This window comes from Tachypleus tridentatus, chromosome 9 (genome assembly GCF_004210375.1).
Source record: "Tachypleus tridentatus isolate NWPU-2018 chromosome 9, ASM421037v1, whole genome shotgun sequence".
Classification (NCBI taxonomy): domain Eukaryota; kingdom Metazoa; phylum Arthropoda; class Merostomata; order Xiphosura; family Limulidae; genus Tachypleus; species Tachypleus tridentatus.
In genome coordinates this window covers 118,779,119-118,806,253 of record NC_134833.1, presented here as the reverse complement: position 1 = coordinate 118,806,253, position 27,135 = coordinate 118,779,119, and the positions used below count along the sequence as shown (strand labels likewise).

Genomic DNA, 27,135 nt, shown 5'->3' with positions numbered 1-27,135 from the left:
TACAATATTTAATTTAAATTTCTTTTAGTTTGTCCAATATAAATACTACTGCATTCATATTCTATCTTGTTATTACCTGTTTTATCTTTAGTATTCGCTATCATATTCATTTATTGGGTTTCCCGCTGGGACAACGGTAAGTTTTCGGATTTACAACGCTAAAATCACGGGTTTTAATTCCCCTCAATGAACACAGCAGATGGCTCTATGTGGCTTTGCTATTGGTTTTAAGATAGGATAAATATTATGATGCTTTTCAAATACTTCACTTATAATTGACTTGTTCAACCTAGAACATAAGGTAAACTTTGTTTTCTTCATAAATATATCTTAATGTAATATTTTTAACTGTACTTGTACCTTTGTTAAATTCCTTTCTATAGCTATATACTTAATAATAATTGTTACTTAAATCTTTCTCTACTGAACATATTTTAAAGCTCTATAAACATAATGTAAAATGCAGAGATTTTTGAGTTTTATATGACGTTTCTTTACGCATAACAACAGCAGATATTGCCTTCTGTTTCTTTTCTAACTAGTGCATCTAAAACGTTGATGTCAATTTCACGCGTGAATTGAATTGATGGTTCTTTACTGTTCTTTTCAAAATTGTTCATATAAACGTATAACAGTGGTGACAAGGAGAATGGATCTCCTAGATGAACCCTCTTTTTCATATAGTTATTTTTGTTAACTTGGAAAAATGGGTTTACTACACACACTCATAAGTTCAATATGTACATAATTTCAGTTGCTGGCATTCTGTTTTCTGTTTATCTATTCTCAAAGCATGTGATTGCATCTTCTACTGAAGTTTTAGTAAATCACAATCTTCCTTTTCTAATTCTGTTTTTGTTCCTCTACAAATTCCATAGAAGGTTTTTACTGTATATTTGTTTTTACCTCTCACAAATTACGCTTTCGTGTTATAAACTTTGCCATTTCTTAAGATGATGCATGTGTACTTGATACTATGGGTCTAAAACTGTTATTGTTTTGTGTATTTTTGCTACTGCATAAAACATTGGTGCAATGAATCTACTTGGTATTAATCATTGTTTTTCTCTTGACGAGTTATACTATTTTTAAGACTAGTGTTTACTTTTCTATAGTATATATTTATTGAGTTATTTTTAACTTTTTGTATGTACTTTATTTCACCCTGTCTTCTATACCCTTGTTATAATCACTTTTGTTAAATATTACAGTTTGTTTCACTTTATCTGCTTTACAAACGACTATATTTTTATTTCCTTTTATTGATTTTGTTTTTTATAACAAATATTTTGTTTATTATGGTTCAGTTTGAATTGTTTAAATAATTTTCACATTTTATTCTAATAGCCTTTATGTCATTAGGACATCTTACTTAACTCGGTTTCAGTATGTGTTAAGTTCTTCCTTAATATAATTCGTGAATCAACATACGAAACCTAGCCTTTTTATAACATTCAGTTGTTTAGTATGTATCGCTATATCTGTTGTTAACTACTTCAGGATTCTGTTGAACATTCTAACATTTTTTGGCAATGTTTTTTACTTGCCTTGACTTCCTTTTCTATCAACTTTCTAATTTTCTAGTCTAATTTTTGTCTCATTTATCAGTCTTTCTTTATACTAATCAGATTTTCACATTCAAAGTAGTATCGTCCATTTTCTTTTGCTGTCGTCGAATGCAATTGATATACTTTGTATTCCACATCTAGTATGAAATTTGTTCTTCGTTGTATCGTAATCCTCAGTATATATTGCTTAATCTTGTATATATTAATGTGTTGTTTAAACACTAGTACTTATCTTTCCTTTGATGTTACTTTTCACTTGCATAAATTTCAAGTTTAGACTTGTATTTCAGGTCTACTTTATACCTTATAACCTTGTGGTTTTACTTTTGTTGTGCCTTCATCCTCTATATCTGTCGCTTGATATTGTTTAGAAAATTTCTCACTTTCATTCCTGTTTTTCTATTCAACTCACCTGTCTTGCAAGTTTTTAGCCGTGAATCCCGTTGCTAGGCACGTGACACGAATATTGTCGTATTGAGTCTCGGCAATTTATATCGATTTCCATAAAATTAAATAAAAGTTCATCAATACAGCCCTATTTTAAATGTGCCGTGATAACAGTAAGCATACAAGTAATAGTATTCTTTTTATGGCACCGAATTAATAGAGAAAAAAGTTACAACTTTGCCACGGTACATGACAGGAGTGGTCAGTAATCTCTTTGTTCTGTATATGTCATCAAGGTGAAGGAGGGCCATATATTTTTATTTGGGCTTTTAGTGTCATAATTGTCATCGTATCGTTAGTGGTACTGCTTCATAACTTTGTTATCTTAGGACTAATAAAGTATGAGTTCCTTACAGCACAAAGAAAACTATCATCATAAGTTGACACATTAGGTTAGGTTATTTATTTAAGATACAATCCAGTCTACGTGTGTGGTGAACTGTATGCGATTAGTTGACAATAAGAGATATATAAAATATTTAGGCTTACAAACGGATAAAAAATTTAGGCCTGCCACTAACTGAAGAGTTTTTCGGATCTTGGACATACTATTTTCTAACGAATTGCTACACTTAAATTGTGAGTCACAAAGCAAGATACAAGACATTTATGCACAAAACAAATATTTAATGACAGTTCTAGAGTTTAAATTACAAACAACAATGTATGATAGTACAATAAACAGTTGTTGAGTCCCCAGTATGGCAAGTCGTATTTTTGTGAAGTATAAGGGGAAGGGGCTAGAAAAAACGATGAAAATTTTAGTAGATAAATAAGCTCTTGTTAATGTGAATACCCCCCCTCTGCAACTGTAGTATATAAACGAGAAACACTAATGAAACTGTTCCCTAATTAAAATGTAAAACAAAGTAACAGTGACTTTAACTATGTGAAAGCCAAGTTTATATTTAGATTTCACTACAACAGTAATAACCCATATTTCAAATATAAATCGCTCCACTATCTCGTGAAGAAACATATATTACTATATGCGAAAGCCAAACAGCGCCTGTAGAAATAAAAGTTAACGTAACGAAAGAACTTGAGTTCTGGGAGAGTAATATAACAAAGTTTTTTGTTTTGTTTTTTAATTTCGCGCAAAGCTCCTCGAGGGCTATCTGCGCACAACAGAAAGATGCATTGATTTGTTACGAGAAATCGAAAGAATTTTAAGTGTTCTCGCGTAAAAGTTACAGATACCACAAAAACACGGCTTAAATCGTCCTTTAAAATCTTGTTTAATCTATGTAAAATCTATTATTTGACAAATCTGATCTCCTAGATCTCAACACTGTTTTAAATGTGTCAATACATTCAAATTCCTGACACAAGAAAATAGTGATTGGTGACTGTTAGGTCAGGTGATCAACGGACAGCGAAGATCGAGAGTGAGCTAACTGTTGTATGATTTTCTGACGAAAAGAACTTGGCTCGTAATAAAAAGGCGTTTTTCTTGTAAGAGAATCCGACAAGAAACCGCTTAATCTCCACTTAACCTAGTTAACCCCTTAAGGAAAGCGAAATAAAAACATATTTTTGAAAACGAGCGGAACACTTGAAACAGCATATCAGTGATTTGACAAAACATTAGGATTTATTCTCACTAATATCTATTATATGTATATATCGCATAATAATAAAAATGAAACAAAAAAGGTATTAGGTTGAGGAATAATTCGTGAGCGTTTTTAAATAATTTCATTCAAGCATTACATGCAAGACTATACAATACTTCAATGCATGAACACATTACACCCAAAACATTTATGATACTTTATTTCATGTAATACCTAGGTATATAGTATGCATTGTTTTAAACGAAATTGCAAGAAATTAAATGCGAAAAGCAGATGGTGTCGAAAATGCTCGATTTTGTCCACTTGACATTCCATTTAATGAGCTGAAAATGAAAGCAAAAATTAAAGACATATGAAAATCAAACACACCATCTATTAGAGCAAAAAATTATCTACCAAATGACATGAAATATTTTGCGAAAGCGTTTCATTTATGAATATATTTTGTTAACTTGAAAAAACGCTCACGAATTATTCCTCAACCCAATATAATTTAATAAAAATAGTTCCTGCGAGATATTACTATAAAATTATTTATAATGAATAAAATTTATCACTTGTAGATGAAAAGTAACCTAATAGACGAATTTAAAAAAGGAAATTATACATAAACGTGTTTGTCACTTGGCAACAAAAATAGCAATTCATCTCTAACGATAAAAAATTAAAATAATTATTGCTATATTTAAGGTACGGATAAGATAATTTCTGTTTAGCTGTAAAATAATATAAAATAACTTATTTAAGATAATAAAATGAATTATTGTTAAAGCCAAACGTTAAGTAAAATACCGAATACCTAATGTTATTAATTGAAAACGAGCTAAGAAGTCGTGGGTGAATAAGTTGTTTTATAATTTAATTTATATTGAATTTGTTGTAATAATTATTAAAGCGAACCTTAGTATTCTAGTTGTTTTGTGTGAATTAAGGCATAAGTTAGAGTTACTTGGTTAGGTTCACAAGTTCTGCCCTTTTTTATTGCTGTTGTTTATTTAAAAAAAGATCAAAATATTGTTGTATGACTGTGGTAACTTCGTTTTCAAGGTATTATAGATGGAAAAGTTTATATAAAAATAGGATGAATCTAAGTTTTAGTTGATCAAATCTTTGGAACTGTAGTGATAGGCTGAATTGTTTTTGAAATTTGAATATCAAAATATACAATCAATAAATAAAAAAAAGATTTGTTAAACTGATTTCAAGTAAAAATATACTTTCATGTTTATCTCTAATTATTATGTTCTAAAAGTTACCAATAACCATTTGAGAAATGCTCGTTGGTGAAAAACTTTTCCAGTAAGCCTCTGGACAGTTTCGAAATTTAGCGATTTTTGGTCATCCATCATCCTCTTTAAATGCACATATGAAGGGAGGCCACGAAGTGAAAGTTATTGTTGAAGCAATTAATTTTCTTTCTCTTTTTTTTTTTAATTCAAATTAATATGCGGTTGGTTTTCCTCTCCCCCTCTGTGAAAATTCTGGCAAACGGTCATAGAAGTTTTTTTGCTTTTTGTTTCACGAATTTTACTTCATTACTTCCATTTTTCTTTTTTTTTTAAAGGGTTTTTGAACGTTTTTGGCTGAGAAAGTGTCTAATAATTTTCATTTACAGATGTCGGTAAGGACAGTCACCGCTGGTGCGTAGGAAATTCGCATTAAACCTTTTGAAATATATTCGGTTTTTCACAAACGGGAAGAACAATATATATATTTAAAACTTGTATTGCATTCCGTTAGGTTTCATGTTGTCTGCGTCGTTTGATTTTCAAACATTTGGACCTCGTCAATTCACGGGATTGCAAGTTAGCACGGGAACAAAAATCGATATTTTCAAGGAAATGTTATACAGCTCATTTTTATCTATTTTCATGTTGAGTGGCGCGAAATAATATTATGACGTCATACCAGCTTTTTGTTGTACGATTGGAATGTAACTAAAAGTGGTGCAAGGGTTAGCTGTGGATGCTGTTGACCAGCTGCCTTTCATCTTTAGGGATGGTTATACGTAGATAATCGTTCTATAGCTTTGCGCAAAAATTATGACTAAACTGACACAAGTAAAATTATAACTTTCTCCTCTGGTCTTAAATGCCACGTGCCACTGTATTTATATTTATTATTTTACTGATACTACGTGCAAAATGTGCCGGACAATAAGGATTTCTTCATATGATTTTTACTTTATTATTGGCTACACACCTTTTACACATTCGTAAAACCTTGCTTTATGTTCCTTTATAAATACATAATATGTATGATGTAGATAATAAGTGTAAGTTTACCCCTTACCCTACACCTGTAAAATCACACTTATTCTTCAAGACAGCCCCTGCTCGCCTGCCTTTTGTGATCCCAAACATTTACAGTAAATCCATTGCGTGAGAAAAACAACCGTGCCCAAAGAAACATGACCAGAAGAAGCTAGGTGTGGTATTGTAAAAGGCGAATGGGATAGTCAATAAAAACAACTCTGAGAATGCCTTGGGATAGTCAATAAAAACAACTCTGAGAATGCCTGTATGGGTAGAAAATAATAATCATTTTAAGAACAATGTTAAACTGTCTTAAGTGAAGAAGATATGGTAGGAAATATTAAACAAAAAGTATTTATTTGTATTACTGTGAAGAATGATAATAAATAAGTGTGAAAAAGTAACAAGTGGAGTGAAACCAGACAGAATATCATGTAGTCACACTGAACCGTTTTGTTTTTTCTGCTAAGCCGAAATAGTGTTGCTTTGTTAGGCGCACACACCACTTCCTTTCCCTATTTTATGGTAGCTAGCTAGCTAGCAATCTTGGGACATGCTGTATTAAGACCTTTATTCAGTGGGGAAATAAGAGCCAGCTAAATCCGTAGGTCAGGTTATTGAACTTTACAGTTAAACGTGTGCTCTTTGTTCTCAAGTGTCTGTGGCCGATAAACATACTTTTGCTCTATGATTGCGATAACAATTTCACATGAATTTGCTTTAATGTAAAAGCTCAAAACGAGTAAATGACGAAGAGAAGAAACAGTTTATTGTTATACATCTTTTGTTATTGTAAAAGCTTTATAATCTAATGTCTTTGTTCAATGTTCTATTAATGCTGTTAAAAAGATTAAAATATATGGATAATAGAATATTATCGAATTTCACTCATTTACTTTCAGATTTCTAAATATTTTTTTAACTATAAACATAGCCTGTCTGCTGAAACAGACTTATTGCACGCAATTAGTCAGTCATATAACGCGCACCCACAACCCCAAAGTGTGTAGCGTGATGTATAGCGGTAACAGGGCGCAAAATACGACACCTAGGATTCCTGGTCTGGCACATAAACCATTCTGGAGGGGAGAGGGCAGTTTTCATGAAATTCCTTCCTTCGATCTCTTTTGTAACTTAATCTTTAACTTTCACGTTTTATATTTACTCAATGTTTTAGAAAATAATCTGAAAATGTAAATAGATAAAATATGCTCGATACTGATTCGTGATACCTTGTGGTTAATATTTGAAAGCGAGATATTCTGTAGCTATGAGATTAATATGTTTATCAGCATGTGGATATGCTTAAAACGTTTGATGTGCAAGGGTATAAACACAATAATCTGTTGTTGTAATCTTCAGATAGATTTTCAATTGTCAAAACAAAGATATCAATGAGATAATCAAATAAGGCATAGATAGATTAACCAGGAGTTTAAAGATTACAACGCAGTTTCATTTAACGAAAGCTTCGAAGTCCTTCAAATTTCTTTTCTTCCTATTTGTGCCATATCTGAACATACGAGAAAGAAAAGATATGAATTTCAGAATTAATATCTTCTTGAGTGATGCTGTAAGTGGCGAGAATTGCCAATATATATCTTCCCGAAGGACTCTAGAAAGAAATAACATCTAGAAATGGTATTCCATCTTGTTATCATGGGATACATAATAGTTTTTGGTTTTCAAATAGAAATTTATCTCCTCCTAATTTCGCGAGAATAGCGGACTTGTACGTTTCTATTACATAAGTATGTGGAGTTCTAGCCTTTGAATACCCCATTTGTAATTTCGTATAGAGGATAAACCATTCCATCAGAGATTTTTGTTTTTTAATATTCTACTCGGTGGCTTCAATGAGTGTTGATTAGTGATTTAATAAGAGACTTCCACCAAAAATGTCCTTTTCTGATGTCATTTTCTTAAAGACAACATTCATCTTCAAGCTTCCGTCAATAAGGCGTTCGTAGACACAAGAATTTTATAGAAAGTATATCAACTGAGCATTCAAGGTTTAAACATAGCAGTAAAATATAATGAGCGAAAATATTTTCGTTACGTATCGCATAACGACACCTTTATGAACTTTTTCTCTCTGGCTTGCAGCCACATCACAGCATTGACCCCACAAAATTGAAATATGAAGTTCCAAGGTCGATAATATGCTCTTGGTTATTGTATGTAGTTAGAGAATTACAATAAATGTGCAGTGTGATGTAGACTCCATCAAACCCCTCTTGTATTTGAAAGGTTGGTTTTATGTAGCGCATTATACGAGCAATGTTCGATTTTCGACAGATGGAAAACATTGCAGTGCATCAACACAATTCCTGATAGAATACAACATTTATGAAACAATAATCTTAATTATTTCATATATGTGTAAGCTGTGTAGATAGTTGACAAATATTTTGTCAGTTAAACATAATTCAACAAAATAATTCATTATCGCGCAGTCAAATCCATTCTGACGTCTTGTCCCCGCAGAGGACACGTTTTCTGACACAGATTTTTAAGTACTCGTAATTGTTCAGGATTGCACTTGTATAAAAGCTATAAAGTTGAACGTTCATGAAATTTCCCATGTATTATTTATTGTCTTTTAAAACCTGTTGTTCGAAATTACATGTCATTGTTTGGTCCATCGACAAATGCTCAACAATAAAAAGTTAGAGTTTTATCGTCACGATTTTTTTCGTTTTAATTTCGCGCAAAGCTACAAGAGGGCTATCAGTTCATACTTTAACAATGTGATACTAGAGAGAAGACAGCTAGTCATCACCACCCTCCGCCAACTGTTGGGCTACTTTTTTACAATGAATTGCAGGATTGACCATAACATTATAACGCCCCCCACGACTGAAAGGGCGAACATGTTTGATGTGACCGGGATACGAACCCGCAACCCTCAGATTACGAGTCGAGTGCCTTAATCACCTGGCCGTGCCGGGTCCATCACGAAAACTATATTCAAACTATTTATATTCATTTTTCCTTAGTCATAATTTTTCTTTTTCTTCCCAGCACAAACATTAGCCGAAAAATTGATTACTTCGCACCATGGTCCTCCATTATGTTCTAAATCTGCATTAGGGCCAACGTAAGGGTTTGTTGTATTGCTTGTTGCAGAAGAAATGTTTGTATCATTATAAATGGAATTCACAGTATAATTGTCACTTAAATCATTTTGAAGTGCAAAATAGTTGTTGATTGATATTCCTGACAAACCAGGTGTATTAGATTTAATTATGAATATCGAAGAACAAGCTCACTTTGTCGCTATTTAGAATTAAAATATGCGAAAAGACGAGCTCGTGTTATAGTTAGGTATACACAACAAACTATGTAATAGTTCCCGAGCGAGCACACAACATAATGACGTCAGTCAGCATGTTGTTATATCATTGTATATATGTATTCGCCTTCTAATGGCAGGTTTACTTCCGAAAAATACGGATTGGCTTTTATTATAATGCCACCGGGGAAGTGACTAAAAGAAATGTCAATATTGATCTATCACTAAATTTGGCCTAAAAAATTAAGTTTTTTTAGGCTAATTTTATTTTCACGATGGAATTATTATTAATTTATATTCAACCCAAGTTGCAATAGAGATCGGGACTGATATTTAAGCACCTTGTTGATAAGCGCTACTTTTCAAGGCTTATTAACCCTACAATTCATGGTTCGATTCCTGCACGAGCACAGTACAGATAGCCCATTGTGTAGTTTTGCGTTTAACTGAGAACAGACGTTTAAACTGGTAAATAACACTAAAGATTAAAAACAATAGTGTTAAAAAAAGACTGCTTATTATTGCAGTCATAAACAAGTTTTATAAAGTTTCCATTATTGTGATATTTTCATTAAATGGCCCGACATGTCCAGGTGGTTAGTGCGCTTTACTCTCAATCTGAGAGTCGCGGATTTGAATCCTCATCATACCAAATATCCTCATCCTTTCATCTGTGGGGGTGTTTATAATGTGACGGTCAATCCCATTATCTGTGTTAAAAGAGTAGCTTAAGAGTTGCGGAGTGTGGTGATGACCAGCTGCCTTTCGTCTAGTCTTACACTGCTAAATTAGGGACAGATAGCGAAGATAGCCCTCGTGAATATTTGTGCGAAATTCACAAAATACTAATTTATTCTCGAGTATTTCAATATATATATATATATACAATACTTAATTTAAATTTATAAACATTTATTGAGAGTAATTAACATAAACATTGTCTCTCGAGGTGAAAATTATGAATTTCATAAAACAAGTTTCAAACAAAAATTAACAATGTTGTGTTTAAGTTATGTTTGATTAAACTGAAACTTAGTCCTCACATATTTAGTTTGATGGATATTTTCTGTGTGCATGCAATCAAAAAGGCTTTACAGGATCTCATTGTGCAATTTTTATTTTTATGTTCGGAGTAGAAAAGCCATAGTAAAGAATAGGAAGAGAAGTTGACTGTCTCGTGTGGGTGCAACATTTCATCTACTTGTTCGATCGATTTAAATCAAATTAGTTCAGATTCAGTTAGGTTTTGGTTTCAATACGAGTAGATAAAGCTCAAACAGAATTAATGTCAATTTCTGAACAAATACAAAAACAAGTATTATGAAGGAGAAATCAAGCAAAGTTTTAATACAAATAAATTTAGATGATACATGAAAATATAAGTAGAAATAAAGAGCCAAGAAAAAGGAAACAGCCAGTGTAATATATGATTGTAGAATGAATTATATCTTTGGATGACAATGTGCGTGAGCAGTATTAATGGTAGCTTGAAGACTAGTATATGTAACATTTAATTATTTCTCCCCTGCCGCAAGTACTTGTAATTAAAGTGTCCATTCAGAATTTATTTTAATTTAAGATTTCTCAGAAATAAGTACATGAAACGATGTACAAGTTATCAGTATTGATGTATAATAATTAAACCGTTAAGTAATAAAGCTTCTTGTAGACTGTAATTCAAACGAAACTGACTTTCCGTTTTGAAATAAATGAAGTATGGTTTATGGGTAAGTTTGATACACTACTTATTTATTTAATTTCATATATTGACGCTTAATGTATCTGTATAGAAAACTAGTAGAAACGTTAGTTTACAAGGTAAGCTTAAAGACATAACAGGTGGTCAGTTTTTTGTAGTTTTATGTGCGTTATTGCTTTTACTGGAAAGGCGACGAAAAATATCACGTGATTATATAAATATAGGTGTGTTTAGACAGCTTGGCACGTCATGGCGCATTTGAACACCACATTTAATCATGTTCAGTGAGACAAGAGAAAATGTCTATCTGATAATTTCTTTGTCTACTCCGTATAGAACTAGGGTTTAAAATAAATTCCTGGATTCAACGACTGTATGAAAATCGATAGTTTGGTTTTTGTGTCACGAATGAACTTTATACGTGCGTTATTATGATTTTCTTGAAATCTCAGAACATACAGCAGTGATTAATTATAACTTATCTGTTTAATTATGTTTACACATTGCTTCCCTGGCACATCTTTAAGGAACAGTTTAAAAAGAATATGACAGAAGTAAAATTATAACCTGCAAAAAATAGGTTGTTATAGCTAAACCTAGTGTATCAAACTGATGTGTTCTTTTTTCAATAGATATCACACTGTAAAAGTAAATTCACGTACGTTGTTTACGTTTTTACTTCTAAAAATTGTAAAAGTGCCTTTCAGTTGATTCACGTATGATCAAAACACAAATACTGTATCAAAACGAAATTTTGTTTTACATCTTTTATACCCACCAACTATATATAGTTTGTATAACTCGCTGCAGTCGTATGTTAATAGTGTTACGTCCTATATACTTATACCTCGTACTCATCACATGTGGCGTATACTGACAAGTTTTTGTGGTATCTACTAAACATTTTATTGTGAAGTCCAGCAGTGCAATGTATAATGTAATAATAGCACTAGAGTGACACATGTTTATCAGAACTGATGGTCGTACAAAAACAAAGCTAAATTGTGTTCACGTGAACTGTAATTTCTCCTCCTACTGAGGGTTAATTGCAGTAACCAAAATGCGTTGTAGTTGAAATTAAGCAACTGTAAGATGAAGCACTATATTATTATTATTATAGTAAGTGTGTCATCCCCTATAGCTTAGTGGGAAACCTCTGGACATGTTACTCTAGAATTCTAGGATCGATCTCCGCAGCGGACAGAAGTTAAAATAACCCAGTGTATAACTTTGCATTAGAGCAAACGTTTAGTCATTGGTTCGTTTAAGCACACAGAAAAAAAAAATCGAAACGTCTTGCATTTGGGTTTCCTGGTCGTTGCGAAGGGATCACAACGCAACGCGGTCGTTACTCCTTGCCTAGTGAGTCGCTTTGGCCCTTCATTGGAACAGATATATTGGGTTTATTTACAGTTTAAAATAAGTTACGTATATATTGTTAAACCCGGTTGGAATAAATTAAATGTATGTGTGTGGTTACATTATATTTTAATGAGCTGAACGTGTAATTCCTTTGGAGAGAGAGTTTTTGATAAATTACATTTTGTTTTAAAGATATTTAAATACATCCTTCTAGCGCATTTATTTCCAAGAAGGATGTTCATTACCATTGATCACTGTAAATTTTATCACCCTAACTGAACTAAAAAAACCCATTAAAATACGAAATAAGAAATTATCCAGTGTATGAATGTTATTTATATAGATGTTTTTTTTTGCATCAGCCATTAATGTTTAAATTGAATTATATATATTAGTATTTAATTTATTTGCATTTACTAAGCAGCATTTTTTTCTTTGGTAGTGCTGGTCCAAAAGGAGACAATTTGTATGAATGGGTGTCTACCATACTGGGTCCTCCTGGTTCTGTCTATGAAGGAGGTGTATTCTTCTTGGACATCCACTTCTCACCTGAGTACCCATTCAAACCCCCAAAAGTAAGGCAGTGTTATTCAAATATATGTCATCAATTGTAGTTGCACCTAAATAACATTCCCCCATTTTTTTGTTTTAAGAAAGAGAGAGAAAAACTTGTCATTTGAGCAATTTATATGTCACGAAAGTCTGTTAATTGGGCTTTAATCCTTAATTTGAATATTTTGTAAGTACACTCAATGAACAGTGGGTTATCAATAAATATAGAAACTATCCTTTTTTTTCTGGCTGTTTAAGGTTGTAGCTAATTGATATTTTTTAGTGTATTCTCACGTTTTATATAAATAAAACTCGAACATTAACGTAATAACACCATATAAATGTAATTTGTTAAAATTCAGTGTTCAGAAATATTTTTTAACTATGATAAATGATTTATAAAACATTTTCTTGTAGGTGTGGGAGATAAGTTAACTAATTGGATAGAAGAGTAGCTGGATGAAAGAAAGAGGGTTGTTATAAATTGAGTTCAGTCAAACTGGATTAATGTTACAAGTGGTGTACCTCAGGACTCAGTCTTAGGACCATTGCTCTTTTTTATTTACATCAGTGACGTAGGTGAAGGAATGGTCAATATATTCCTTAAATTTTCTGATGATATTGAGGTCTTGGATGTTGCTGGCTGCAAAGAAGTTTCCTGCAAAAAGGATTCAGATCATTTAGTGAATTGGGCAACTAAATGGCAGACAGGGTTTAATTATAATAAATGTATGATAGTGCATGTGAGTTATCATAACTTGAATTAAAGTATAATTTTTGATGGGAATAACTTTAACAGTGTCATGAAAGAAATGGATTTTGGTGTAATAATTGATCAGTATCTTAAATCATTCAAGTGGTGTGCTGTTGCTAGTTGTAAAGCAACTAGAATTTTAGGTTGTGTCTACAGAAATATTGAATATGAGACTAAAGAGTTTATAATTTCTTTGTATAGGACATTGAATTGTTGAAAAGGGTTCAGGTGAGAGTTACTAAAATGGTGCCTGGAATGGAGGGGTTGTTATGTGAGAAGATGAAATATCTCATTGTCTTCTCTTGAAAAAAGAAAAAAAAAAGAATAGTTGTAAGGGATCTTAGTGACGTGTTTAAGGTTGTTAAGAGAACTGATAGTGTTGATTCACCCCCCTCTAGTGGCACAGCAGTATGTTAGGCTTACACCTCTAAAAATCGGGTTTTGATACCTGTGGTGGGCAGAATACAAATAACCCATTGTGTACCTTTTGTGCTTAACGACAAACAAGCAAAATGTTGATGCATCATCTTTCATCATATTTAATGGTGAGAATTGTAAGACTAGGGGACAGAGATATAGATTTTGGCAGAGTAAGAGTCATTTCCACTGAAGACTGTTATTTGTATAACAGAGTAGTTGCCCTTTGGAATGGATTACCTTCAGATGTGGTGGGGGCAGCAAGTTTGAATGAGTTTAACGGAAGGTTTGATAAACATATGAATGATAAAGGTTTGTCTTTGAGGTTTGTTTTAGTTAAGTAGATGGGATAGTCTAGATAGGTACTTTATGTTGTGTTATAAGCCGTTATCCAGATTGGATTCTTCTTGATGCCACAGGTAACCTTTAGAACCAGAATCTACCATTGTAACATCAACAGTCAAGGAGTTATTTGTCTAGATATCTTGAAGGATAACTGGAGCCCTGCTCTCACCATATCTAAAGTTCTTCTTTCCATATGTTCACTTCTCACAGACTGCAATCCAGGTAAGAATTGGCAACCCTCCTCATTACTGAAGATTTCGTTTTTGTCAGAAACATTGATTTCCTTATAATCGTTTTGTGAAGTTACTAATCTATCAAGATCTAACTCTTGGAAACGTCATAAATGTCGAATGATGAACGTATGTATAAATATGATGTAAATTGTTATTACAAGGACTTATTTTAAATATTAAGTTTCATTGTTAAGTTTTGATAAGAAATGCATTCTGATAAACTGTGTATTTACCTTAAAAATTATCTACGTTTTTAAAAGCTAGGTTGTACTTGTATGTTTAAAATATTTTTGAAATCGTTTAACGTCAGTTCAGTTAAGAGCAAAAGAGATTGCTGTTTTCTGATGAGTGTTAAGTTAGGCTGACTGGTGGACGAAACGATATTGCTTGCGTTTCAGTTACTTGGAATTGCATTAAACAGTATACCCTGTAAACATTTTAATTAACAGTACCTTAAGACAGTGGTTCCCAACATTTTTTATGCCCCGCACCTCTAAAAAAATTTAATATGTTCTCGCACCCCTCACAATAATTATTTATTTAAGAATAAAGGTGAAGATGGCCAAAACAAATGTTATCTCGCATCCCTGGTTGGGAACCACTGTCTTAAGAAAATTGAAACTAAATAAAAACAACATGCTAACCAACAAACTGAACGCATCATTCTGTTATACACTACCCTTAATAACTTGTAACTGAACAATATAACTGTTCAGCCAAAATGCATCGTTTTTTTTTCTTTGTCTCTTTTACATATTTTTCTGAAAGAAAGGTGATTGGGGCGTTCCTGTTGTAAATATTTAGCTCTGTTTAATTCTATTCTCTCTTGGCAGCTGAACTGGTGAACGAATAAACAATCACGTTCACGTTAATAATTTGAAATTCAAAGCGTGGTTTAGGTTTGCCAGTCGTGCTGAGTCATAAGGACGTAGGTGTGCCAAGAATCGATATTATCTTACTTTGTAAGCTGTTGCTTCAACGTGTAAATTTTAACCTCGTCCCAAAATGCATTTTTTTCACGAGATGCAGCGTACCCTAGTCCCTCACTTTTCTGTGCTTGTACGTACAAGTGTTCAACATAATGGTACTAAAACCCGAGGCGAAGTTCATACAGTGATATCAGTTCATCGATTTGAAAGATAAGTACCAAGTCGAAGCGCTTACATAAGAGGTTTTTATTATTACTGTGGTAAAGACGGTTGAAAAAGTAACTAATCACTGTGCGATGCTCAAAACAAAAATAGTTTGTGTTTTCTGAGGATTGCCCTTTATTGTGACATAGAAAAATAAAATTTAATATTTATTAATTAAAATAAAAGCTAATTTGTGGCAAATTTAGCTTCGTTTATGAGTACCGACTCTTTTTGTGTAGAGCACAAGCAGTTTAACGTGGTACCAAGTCCACATTTAAAATCAGTGCAGGAGTAGTTTAACACGTGGTACTAAGTCCACATTTAAAATCAGTGCAGGAGTAGTTTAACACGTGGTACTAAGTCCACATTTAAAATCAGTGCAGGAGTAGTTTAACACGTGGTACTAAGTCCACATTTAAAATCGGTGCAGGAGTAGTTTAACACGTGGTACTAAGTCCACATTTAAAATCAGTGCAGGAGTAGTTTAACACGTGGTACTAAGTCCACATTTAAAATCAGTGCAGGAGTAGTTTAACACGTGGCACTAAGTTCACAGTTAAATTCAGTGCAGAACAGTTTAACACGTGGTTGGTACTAAGTCCCTAATTAACTTCAGTGCATGATCTTGTGCTTGTGGAGAGGTGTTTCAACGATGCACTTTTCTATTAACTTGGAAATTAATTTTTGGTAGAAAATAACTAGACAGAGATGTTATTAAATTTTCAACAGTGGAGATTAATGAAACAATTAACACCTTTTAAAATTAACAGGATCAACGTTTAAAATGTGCAATAAAAATTTAATTAAGGCACTGGCCAAAATTAAATGTTTTAAATGTTTTTTTTTAACAATACTATCATCAGAGTAATAATAATACATGATGAGTGGGATAGTTTTTTAGAGAAAAGGTTTAGCTCAATGTAATCTCTAAGTGTGATAGGAATATTATACATAAGAAGTCAATATTTCTTTCTTAAACTGTGCATTATCACAAGCTAACCCTTCAGATCTGTTTGACAAAGGATTATTTAATTTATAACACAAAATTTGCATTGGTTCTCTAATATTCAATTCATTTTGAATATCAGATTAATTTAAAATTATTGTTTCATGTCATTGTATTGAATGGCCTGCTTTAACAGTGTCTTAAGCAAGAGGAGTAGTTGACATTTTATTATTAAGTACATAACCTTTGTATTCGTTAAGACAATATTTTGAATTGCATGTAGTTTGACCAATATGTTTTTGTTGCATTCACACCTGATTTGATACATGTTTTATTTTTAGTACTAGGAATTATTGTTTTAATTTTGTTAAATGGTATAAAAATAGGGAAAAATGTTATCTGAATACTGTGGTGATTTGGCTAGTTATACCTTGTATACATGGTAATATTTATTCACTAATAGTATTATTGTACTGTGTATAATTGTAAACACTGTTTAATCTAGTATATTGTTTGATTAACAATTGATTTGTTATTATAGGTTAAACAACATAATGCTTTTGCATGCTTCAATTCATTTTTCAAATCAGTAAAATCAGAACAATTTTAAATGCTCTGTTTATGTAAGTGTAAAAAAGCTGATAATTTTTGAAAAATAGGTTACAATGAAAACTGAATATGGTTTCCAGTATGAATAATATAGTAAGCAATTGAATGTTAAGTTTGTTTTTTTATAAAGTTAACATAAAGATTTAAGCTTCTGAAGTACTACCAGTATGTAAACTAAAGTTAATAAGTCTGATGTTAGTCATACTGACATGCAAGTTAATGTATTGAAGCTTAAATTTTGTAGTAATTCCTTAAATTTTATCAATAAAAGATTTCATAATTTGAATTGAATCTAACTGTGAATGAATCAAATATAGCTGAATTAAAACTAGTATTAGGTATTGATACCAAGATATTGAAGCAAAATATTAACCTGAATACTGATAGGATGAAAGATGAAAAAAATAGTTTTACAGACTTTAAAAAATAACAGTAATATTATTGCTATACAAGTAGACAAAGCAGTTTGTATAGTAGTGTTGAACAAATGTCATTACATTACTAGTGTGTATCAGTTCCTAAATTATGGTTAATGTGTTTCTCTCAGAAGAGTTCTAGCACCAAATCTGTACTACTTAATAAAAAAAAAAAAAATATTGATCAATGTGTAACTTTAACCTGAACAGAAAAAGCCTGGTTCCTTCCATTGTTTGCCCACTGCATTTTTAGTTTTTACCTAAGATTCTTAAGTTAAATAATAGTTTGACCTACTGTATCCAGTATAAGCCCTCCTCCTTTCAGTTTGTTGGAAAGTATGTTGCTAAAACGTTTTTGTATTTGAGTTTCAAGAATAAATTTGTTATTAAAACTTCTGATAAATTTATTGATAAAATTAAAAGTATTAAACTTAATCCTTTTGATGAGTTGGTAGCATCTGATGTAGTTTTGTTGTTTCCTAAAGTCCCAGTGGAAGATGCTGGTAATTGTTTTCATGATAGATTAATTTAAGATTCCATTTCTTTAATCAAAATTGTTGACATCATTTAGTAGAATGGTTGTTGAAAATTCTTTTTTCAGAATTAATGAAAAGTATTATGAGAGGAATATTGGATTAGCTGTGGGTTTCTCTTTTCCACTTTTTTTTTTTTTACACTTATGTTGAATAGTTTCAAACATATTTCTTTTGATAATGTTTCTTTAAAACTGTATTGTTGGATTAGATATTTTTGATGGCATGTTCTTGGTTTGGTAACATGTTAAAAACATTTGCTGGTTATGGAGACAATGTTGATCCTTCTAAATCTATTCATTTCACGAATGAGATTTGAATAAGATAATTGTTCTTTTTTAGATGTATTTGTTTAAAAAAATGATAATAATGGAACTATTTTTGTAACTGTTTATTTGAAACCATATTCAATCTTTAAGTCACCTATTTTCTCAAAAACTAGTCATTTTTTATGCTTGTGTAAGCAAAGCATTTTAAATTTGTTTTGATTCTACTAATTTGTAAAATGAAATAAATTATATCAAAAGCATTGCTAATGATAGAGGTTATAATTTTGAAATCAATGAACATCTAATACAAAAAACACAATTCAATTTTTTACCAAGCAGTGTACTAGATTAAACGGTGTTTACGATAATAAAATTAATAGGACAGTAATATTACCATATATACAAGATATATAGCTTGCCAAATCCCCAGTGTATTCAGAAAACAATTTTATTCCTGTTTTAAAATTACTTAACAAATGAAAACAATACTTCCTAGCACTAAAGATGAAAAATACATTCTATATTAAAAATATAAATGTACAAATTTGTTACTTCACACCCAATTTTATATATATATATATATATGAAACTAGGTGTGAAGTAACAAAAATTATATTGTTCAAACTAAACATAGTTTTAAACATCATTTTAATGAACATAATTTATGTTATACACATAGAAAAAAAAAAGCAAAATTTTGTAACTCTTGTATTACATACATGTAGAATATGATAACATAAACAGGGCCAGGTGAAAGCTTTGCATAATTATTGTCATCTTAACATTTCTGTGTGTAAAAATAAATAAAATAAGTAACTTTCTCTGAATCTTCAAACAGTCTCTTTATGATGTACTATTCCCAATCTCGATTTGTTCCAACTTTTGTTCAATACAGTATACAAGTTTATATTAGTTGTCAACATTCACTGGTGAGAGCAAACTTGATAATGCTTTTATGAATGTGTGCAGTAAATGAGAAAATGTTTATAACTTAAATTGCCAATTTCTACCATCAAAATATCATTGCAATTGGGATACTTACTGTTACAGCTGCAACAAGAGCTAGAAAAATGGTTAATGTGCTACAGTGTCTCAAACAGACTTTCAGTTGAAATAAAGGATATTCTACAAGTTTTCTTTTCTCACTGTCTTAGAGGCATGAGGGTAAATTTGTAAAATTGCATACAAAATAATTGATGGATATTAATGATTTGTTTTTTGTTGGTGTCCTTTTTAAAAAGGGTAAGATGAACAGACTGGGTGCTTGTTTTTCTATAAGTTATAGTGTTTGTTTTTTAATTAGTACTTGTGAATTGTCATGTCCATAGTTATGTTAAATTTCATTGAAATGATCAACATAAGTGGTTATCATGTTTACTGTTTCCCCACTACACAAGTCATGTCTGTTAATGCTTATCATAACCTTTACTTCCCTGGTACATGAGTCATGACTACATTTTCTCCATGACAAAAAGAGTACTAGTAACAACTACTAGTACTCTTACTCCATTATATAAGGTCTGATGGTTATCATGGGTCATTTTACCCATTATATTAACTTTGTATGTTCATGATTGTCATGGACCATCTTTTCCCCTTTACATAAATCATGACTTTTTTTGCTTAATTTTAATGGCATACTTTTCTCATTAGTTATACATGTTTCTTCTCCTTATATAACTTATTGTAAGGTCAGAAGTAAAGGGAAAAGTAACTGTTTTTTGTGTGTTTTTTTGGTTTTTCATGTTATTCTTACAGTACATTACAGACATGGGATAAAATATAGAACAGTGAAACACATTTTATTAGTAAAAAATATGTTTTTTTTCAAATTGCTTCTGTAGATGTTTTACAATTTTGAAATTCATACACAACCTTGTATATAGGACTGGAAGGAGCATTTAGTTCCACAGCACAGCACAAGTTCTCAGTGGTGCTTGTTCACAGGATCAGCTAATTGTAGATGGAGTATTCCTTGTACCTTTAAAAAACTGGCTATTGTTTATATTTAAGTAGTTTATTTAAATAGCTATTTACAGATTTTTCCCATTTCCTAAGAATGGTCCATGTGTTTCCCATCTACCTTAGTTTTGACTATAAACTACCTTTCTCATATTGGATATATTGTATGATTTCCATTTTCTTTCCAAGCTATGGACTTTATTTTTGTCTTAAGGATTCTGTGTGTCATTTCTTATGAAAAGTATATTTTCATTTTGTTTTGTCTTACTATGGGCATTTCCCCTTTCTCACTATGAACTGTCTTTCCCACTTCTATACTATAGCTTGTACTATCATTTTGTTATGAAGCACATATATTTTTCTTACTTTAAAATATATCTTACTTTGGTACATTAAAAACTGTGTGCACGTTTTTCTTAGTATTAACTGTCATTTTCTAATTTATTGGTTTTTTATATACCCTTAAAGTATTTAATCTGAATTTCAGGTCACCTTAGTTCCTAATTGTGAAAGATCTCTTATGAATTTTTTTTTTTACCAATAATTTTATGACACCCATCTTTTTCTAGTTTACATACTTTAAACTATATGTTAATCACTTTTTAACTGGTAATTGTATGCCTTCTCTCCTTTACTGTGTATTCTTTGTGCCTGACTCCCTTTTTTCCAAAAATGTAATTGTATTTGCTTTCAGTGCATAGATGTCAGAATGACCCACATTTCAAACATTTAAGAAAAGAATTGCTGTGTCCTTAGTATTTCAATATTACTTGCCTTGTATATAATATGATCATTACTTGTATATTTTGAAATACTAGGTAATGAACTAATCTTTATCCAACACCTGGATTTGTCCCAAGGATATCATGAAATAGGAAAGGTTCTTTCCATATCAAATAGTTGAGGGCATACAATTTATATAAATCCTTTGGGTTTCATGATATTCAACACACTTAAACTCCAAAATCATTCCTATGTATGTTTCTATATACTAAATATTTTCCACATTTTTTACACAAAATCTGCTTTTACTATAATTTCACGTTCTTCATTTCTTACTATGAATTGTATATCTTCCACTTTCTTATTGTAACTTGGATTTCACCCACTGTGAATACAAGTTATATTTTTCCAAATTTCTTTACTGTTAACCTCATGTGACACTTTTTTTTAATTTATGAGAGCTTTACGTTGTCATATTTGGAACTGGTGCCACTCATTATAATGTATGTCCCTTATCATGAAGTACACCTCACAATGAACAGTATTGTACTTGTTCCTTTAATATCAGTGACATTTTTCTATGATTTGTGTTCCTTATCATGAACTACATGTCACAATGAACAGTATTTTTGCTTAATTTCAATGGCATACTTTTCTCAATAGTTATACATGTTTCTTCTCCTTTTATTATTTTGGTCCATTTCTAAACTATGAATTTTATTTCCATGTTATAAATTTTATGACTTTTTCACTATGAACTGTGTTACCCATTTCTCTACTGTACTGTTTGTTACCCACTTTATATTACTAACTTTACCCTCCCCCCCCATATTTTCATACATTGAACTAAGTCATTCAGTTTGTCATACCACACACTCTGTACATCAAATAAACTAGGTTACTGGGAAACAGTTTGTTATCTAACACTTATGGAAAGTTCAGTGTAAGTCTTTTTGTCAATAGTCTTTTTGATGTTAGACTTAATAGATTGCTGGTTATGTTGATGTTAGACTTAATAGATTGCTGGTTATGTTGATGTTAGACTTAATAGATTGTTAGTTATGTTGATGTTAGACTTCATAGATTGCTGGTTATGTTGATGTTAGACTTCATAGATTGCTGGTTATGTTGATGTTAGACTTCATAGATTGCTGGTTATGTTGATGAATTCTTGGTAGTTGTATTTCTTCACCACCACAATTTAATTATATTGATGATCATTGTAATACTGTATAATGTTGAAGATAATTTGTTGTAAAACAGGTGTTTACTAGTATTAAGTTGGAAGGTTCAGAATAAAAAAGTAATAAATAGAATGCTCTATTTGTGTTTAAGTTAAGAACTGGTTTTGTCTCCTGTATCTTTGCTTACTAATACCTGAAGGAATGTTTGTTAACAAATGTTTTGCTCTACAGACAGACTCACAGTTACACTTAGTGGTAAAAGGAGATCACATAAATAGTAAAATATGGTAATTTTACAGTAATTTTGAAGTAAAATGTTATAGGTCTTTATACAGTTATCCGTTTGTCTTGTAACAAAAAAGTGTGCTTGCATGTTTGGGTTTCATCTAATTTAGGTAAAATGTAATCAGCGTTGTAATAGACTTACGCGGAAAAATCTTGTGATTAAACAAAGTGTTTACATCAATGGGTTTGACCTCGCTTTATACATGGCGACAATAGAATTTGTATTAAACGCTTTGCTGATCTTGGTATAAATGTATTTAGACTGAACATTGAAAACCTAGCGTAAATAACAAAAATTAACTGTCATGCTTTTTCCGTTAATTTAACAGCACGAAATTTTAACATAAGCAGCAGAATATACTGCAAGAAAAATATTTCGTACAATTTTTTATTAGAAATTAAAGGTTAATTTGAAACTTTACGAGATTTTATCAATGCTAATTAGCTCCCTGCTAGTACAGCAGTAAGTCTACGGATTTACAATACTAAAATCAGGAGTTCGATTCCCCTCGTTGGTCTCAGCAGATAGCCCGATGTGGCTTTGCTATAAGAAAAACACATAATGTTAATTAATCTTTAAAAAATAACATTTTTAACAGAGTTGTCTGTGATTTTGATACACTTGTATATTTTTTATTCTTTAGCGGACCCCCTGGTAGGTAGTATTGCTACTCAGTATCTTCAACATCGAGAGGAACACGACAGGATTGCACGGTTGTGGACAAAGCGATATGCCACGTAAAAACAACCATTAATTAGGCTTAATTTTGCAGTTTTTCTTCTTTCCAAAGCAATGAACTAGTAGCGCCACCTTCCACACATTCATCGAACATCTCATGCCCCACAGTGCATCCTTGTCCAGGTGGACCTAAGTGACCTCTGTCCAGCTCAGTGATTTATTATTGTTGTTGTTTTTGTGTGTAGTCGGCTCGTCAGTGAAGTATAAATATAGAATGTATCGTTTTAGCTTGTAATCATTCACTCAAGTCGAAAAATTGATTTATCTGGTAAGGAAATACGCTCTCATTACGTATACTAATGTGCCGATATATTTGATGTTTTTAAGGTGCAAGGTTATTTTAATTTATTTATTATTATTTTTATTCTAGTTAAGTTACAAAGACCTTGATAATTTACGCATACTTCAACTTCTTTACATTCTCAAAATTGTAAGACACCAACTAATTGATAGGTTTTTTTTATATGTCAATTCTGTTTCGTAATGAATGTAATTTAAATATTAATTTCATTATTCAAATTTAATTTATCCAGCCTCGCATGGACTGTTATTGCTAGGTGGTACATGCTTCAACCTTTTTTTTTCCGTTTCTGGTGAAAAATATCCTCCTCCAAAAAAGATGATGACGAAGCGGTTCATTTAGTAACTGTATTTTTACTTCCAATCATGCAGCTTCCAAAATTTATTATTTCTCTCTCAGTAAAAAAATTTAGTTTTGTTTCTTTGTATTTTGAACTTTTTGTTGTTATAACTATAGAAATGTTTAAATTGTGTCGGTTGTAAAACTGGTTCCGTGTGCCAGTTTTTACAATTCTCTTGTGATGACATTACATTGTTTACAATACCAGTAAAATACTTCTGCAGAATGGTTTCTGTAGTTGCGAATATGTGTTTTTGATAAACAGTTTGCTATTTGTTATTAACTTTTTACTAATTAACAGTGTCGTTAAAACTGTAACCCTTGTTATCTACGGATAACTACCTAGTTATATGAGGAATAAGTAACTTGAAAAGGCTTCTTTTTATTAGGTAGTTGCTTAGATAATTTGAACATAAACTGTGTTGGATACAACGATTTATTAGTCATCTCATTTAGTAACATCCACGTGAACTACGGAAACGAACACAGCTTAATAAAGTATAAGATTCAGTATGATTATTTCTTCGGATAACTTCCTAGTTAATTTCAAGAAAATTAGATTAGTTGAGGTGTCCATTTTAACATACTGTCACCGGAGTAGCTTCTAGTTAACTGGACGACTACCACACTTGAGGTGGGTAAGGTTCAGTGCGTTGATTTTTGGTAAATTAACGTATAATTGATATAAAAATTCTGAAGCTGTAATTATACATCACCAAATAAATGTAATCGAATGTTATTGAGCCCTTGGCTTACAAAAAATTACACCAACGAGAAAAAACTGAGACCCTAATAATAAAACTATGTATATAAACTAGTTTTTCTTAGTACGAATATATGCGTACCTGCTTCTCTCCACCAGCATATTTCGACTAGTCGATAGTATATTTATTTTAGGAGATATCCATGTAACTGTCGAACATATGTAGTTTCGAAACAGCATTTGTGGGATAATATATTTATTAAATTTGTTATCCAACAAGTACCTGTTTCAAAACCTAATATAAAGTTGGCATTATAAGAATTAACAAAGAAACACGAATGATTTTGCTTAGTTTCTACTGTTTACTTTCATCCGTTTAGGGTGTTTAACTTTGAATGCAGGTGAGTTAACGCCATCTCCTAGGTACTTAAGTGTGTATATATTTAGAAACGCATAATTCAACTCGTACAGCCGACAGATGGCGCTATCGAAAGGAGGATCTGTAACATTTTTAAAGAAACCTAAACTTAACATTACCTATTAAAAAGGCTAATTGATTTAAATACCAATGACGTTACTGAAATTCCCAACTGTCATAATTTTACGCTTTATCCACATTCTCAGTTAACCCCTGAAGAAGGAAGGTGTATTGTTTGAAAGCGCGCGATTTTTACATCCATTTCGCAAAGCCACATTCTTTCTTGATAATATTAACATAAGCTCTTACAACGTATTAATACGCACTATCAGACAAAATACTTCAGTTTATACATAATTGGTCATTTTTATACGGTGTTATGGCAGACTGAGCGTTTTCATAGCATTAAGTGTAAAATAACTGCGTTGATCGGTCACCTTGTATTTATAAGTGCATTTGTACTGTTATTTCGTACAAGTTGGTTGCAAGAATGTTTCTATCTTTAATTATTAAACACTAAACTGTTAGAAAAACCGTGCTAGTTAACGTCTTTGAATTCTGAACAGCTTTTCTAAGCTAACTTTTATAATTTAAAGAGAGAGAGAGGTGCATTTCTGAAATATGAGATATATTTAAATAAGTTTTCGGTTTTATTTAATACTATTTGAGTAATAATTATATTAGTATACCCGCCTCCCACGTGATGACTACATTGGAAGCACACAAACAGAGCACTATCAAATTAATACTTTTTGTGATACAACGTGACAACAATTACGATACGTCTGACGAACTCTCGGTTAGTAATAGCACGGAAGAAGACAAAGCAGTGCAATATATATACATATAAAGACGAGGGGGGGTCTAAACAAATAAAACTAAAAATTTGTACTGCTATGTAAAGGTGCACCCTTTCTTACATAAAATCTGTGTATTACTAGTTTTTTCTCCCAGTTCATAGTGCTCCAAGTCTGGAAGGTTACCCACTTTATTACATCATCAGTTCTTGAGTGATCTGTGTAACCTTACTCATCACGTTCTAATAAAGCTGGATTGCATATTAATATCAATTACCTAAGTCCACATGTAACTGTTGTTAAAATGAGAACTTTCACTTTTCTCTTGTCATTGGTTCTAGTTATGTTTTTTTTTTTTTTTCCGTTATAAAGTGAGCTTGTGATGAGATAGTTTAAAATCGAAATTACTCCGTTTTGAACAATCAACGTGTAAAGCAGGTTCTGGATAATAGTGAACTTGTCTGGTCATTGCATCTTGATAAATCAATTACTCAATAACTAAGGTATTTTCACGTGAACGTGAGTGTTATCCATCAGAAATCCAAAGGATTTCGTTATTTTGTGCGTGTGTGTGTGTGTACGCTTTATATCAAAATTTGATAGTCATAGCAACAAAATGAAATGTTACCTTCCCGTACTTGTATATCTAAAAAATAACAGCCAACTATATTGGCTTCATTTGGACGTGCCAATTTTTTGAATAAAAATTAAGCGCCCTCTACAACAAATAGAATATACTGGTATATCTTGATATTCGTTGTTTAAAGCATTCAGTAGTATATAATTAAATATAACGATATTTGTGTGGCAGTTTGAGTAAACTTGTGTAAAAAACGTTCGTATGAATAGCGTAGTTAAATTTGTTTTTGTTTCAAAGGATGTACAGATTAGTTCTAGTTGTAGATGTTTGAAATAAACGGTATCGTTAAACTGTTTTAATGTTTTGTGTAATTAATTAAATGCATATTTTCACACATTCCTGGAACTGTTTTTCTTCAACGTATCATTATCTGTTACAAAGCAGAAGTAGGGAGGTAGGACCAGACATACAGATTCTACAATGAGATTACCAAAGGCAACTCACTCTAGGGGTTATAGGGACGTGTCCCTCAGAAAACTAATTTACAGTTGCTATGAAGTCAAATATGAAAAGTGGGGAGTGTGCTAGGTTAACCTAGAAATTTCCAATATAACTCTACAGTCAAAGGTTTACACATTTATCTGACACAGGTGTTTTTACACCTATAAGCATTAAGAAAATATGGTTTTAAACG

General features: G+C 31.6%; 1 protein-coding gene across 3 annotated transcripts in view; it reads left to right on the top strand.

The window, feature by feature from the left end:
* The window catches only part of LOC143226183 (ubiquitin-conjugating enzyme E2-24 kDa), a 62,295-nt gene extending 35,502 nt beyond the window's left edge, over positions 1-26,793 (top strand). For all 3 annotated transcript variants that reach the window (XM_076456800.1, XM_076456801.1, XM_076456802.1), the window contains exons 4-6: positions 12,646-12,778; positions 14,346-14,493; positions 23,209-26,793. In XM_076456800.1, coding sequence (XP_076312915.1) covers positions 12,646-12,778; positions 14,346-14,493; positions 23,209-23,306 — 379 coding nt within the window. In that variant the 3' untranslated portion in view covers positions 23,307-26,793. The remainder of the gene's footprint in view (positions 1-12,645; positions 12,779-14,345; positions 14,494-23,208) is intronic.
* Positions 26,794-27,135: the final 342 nt, after the last annotated feature.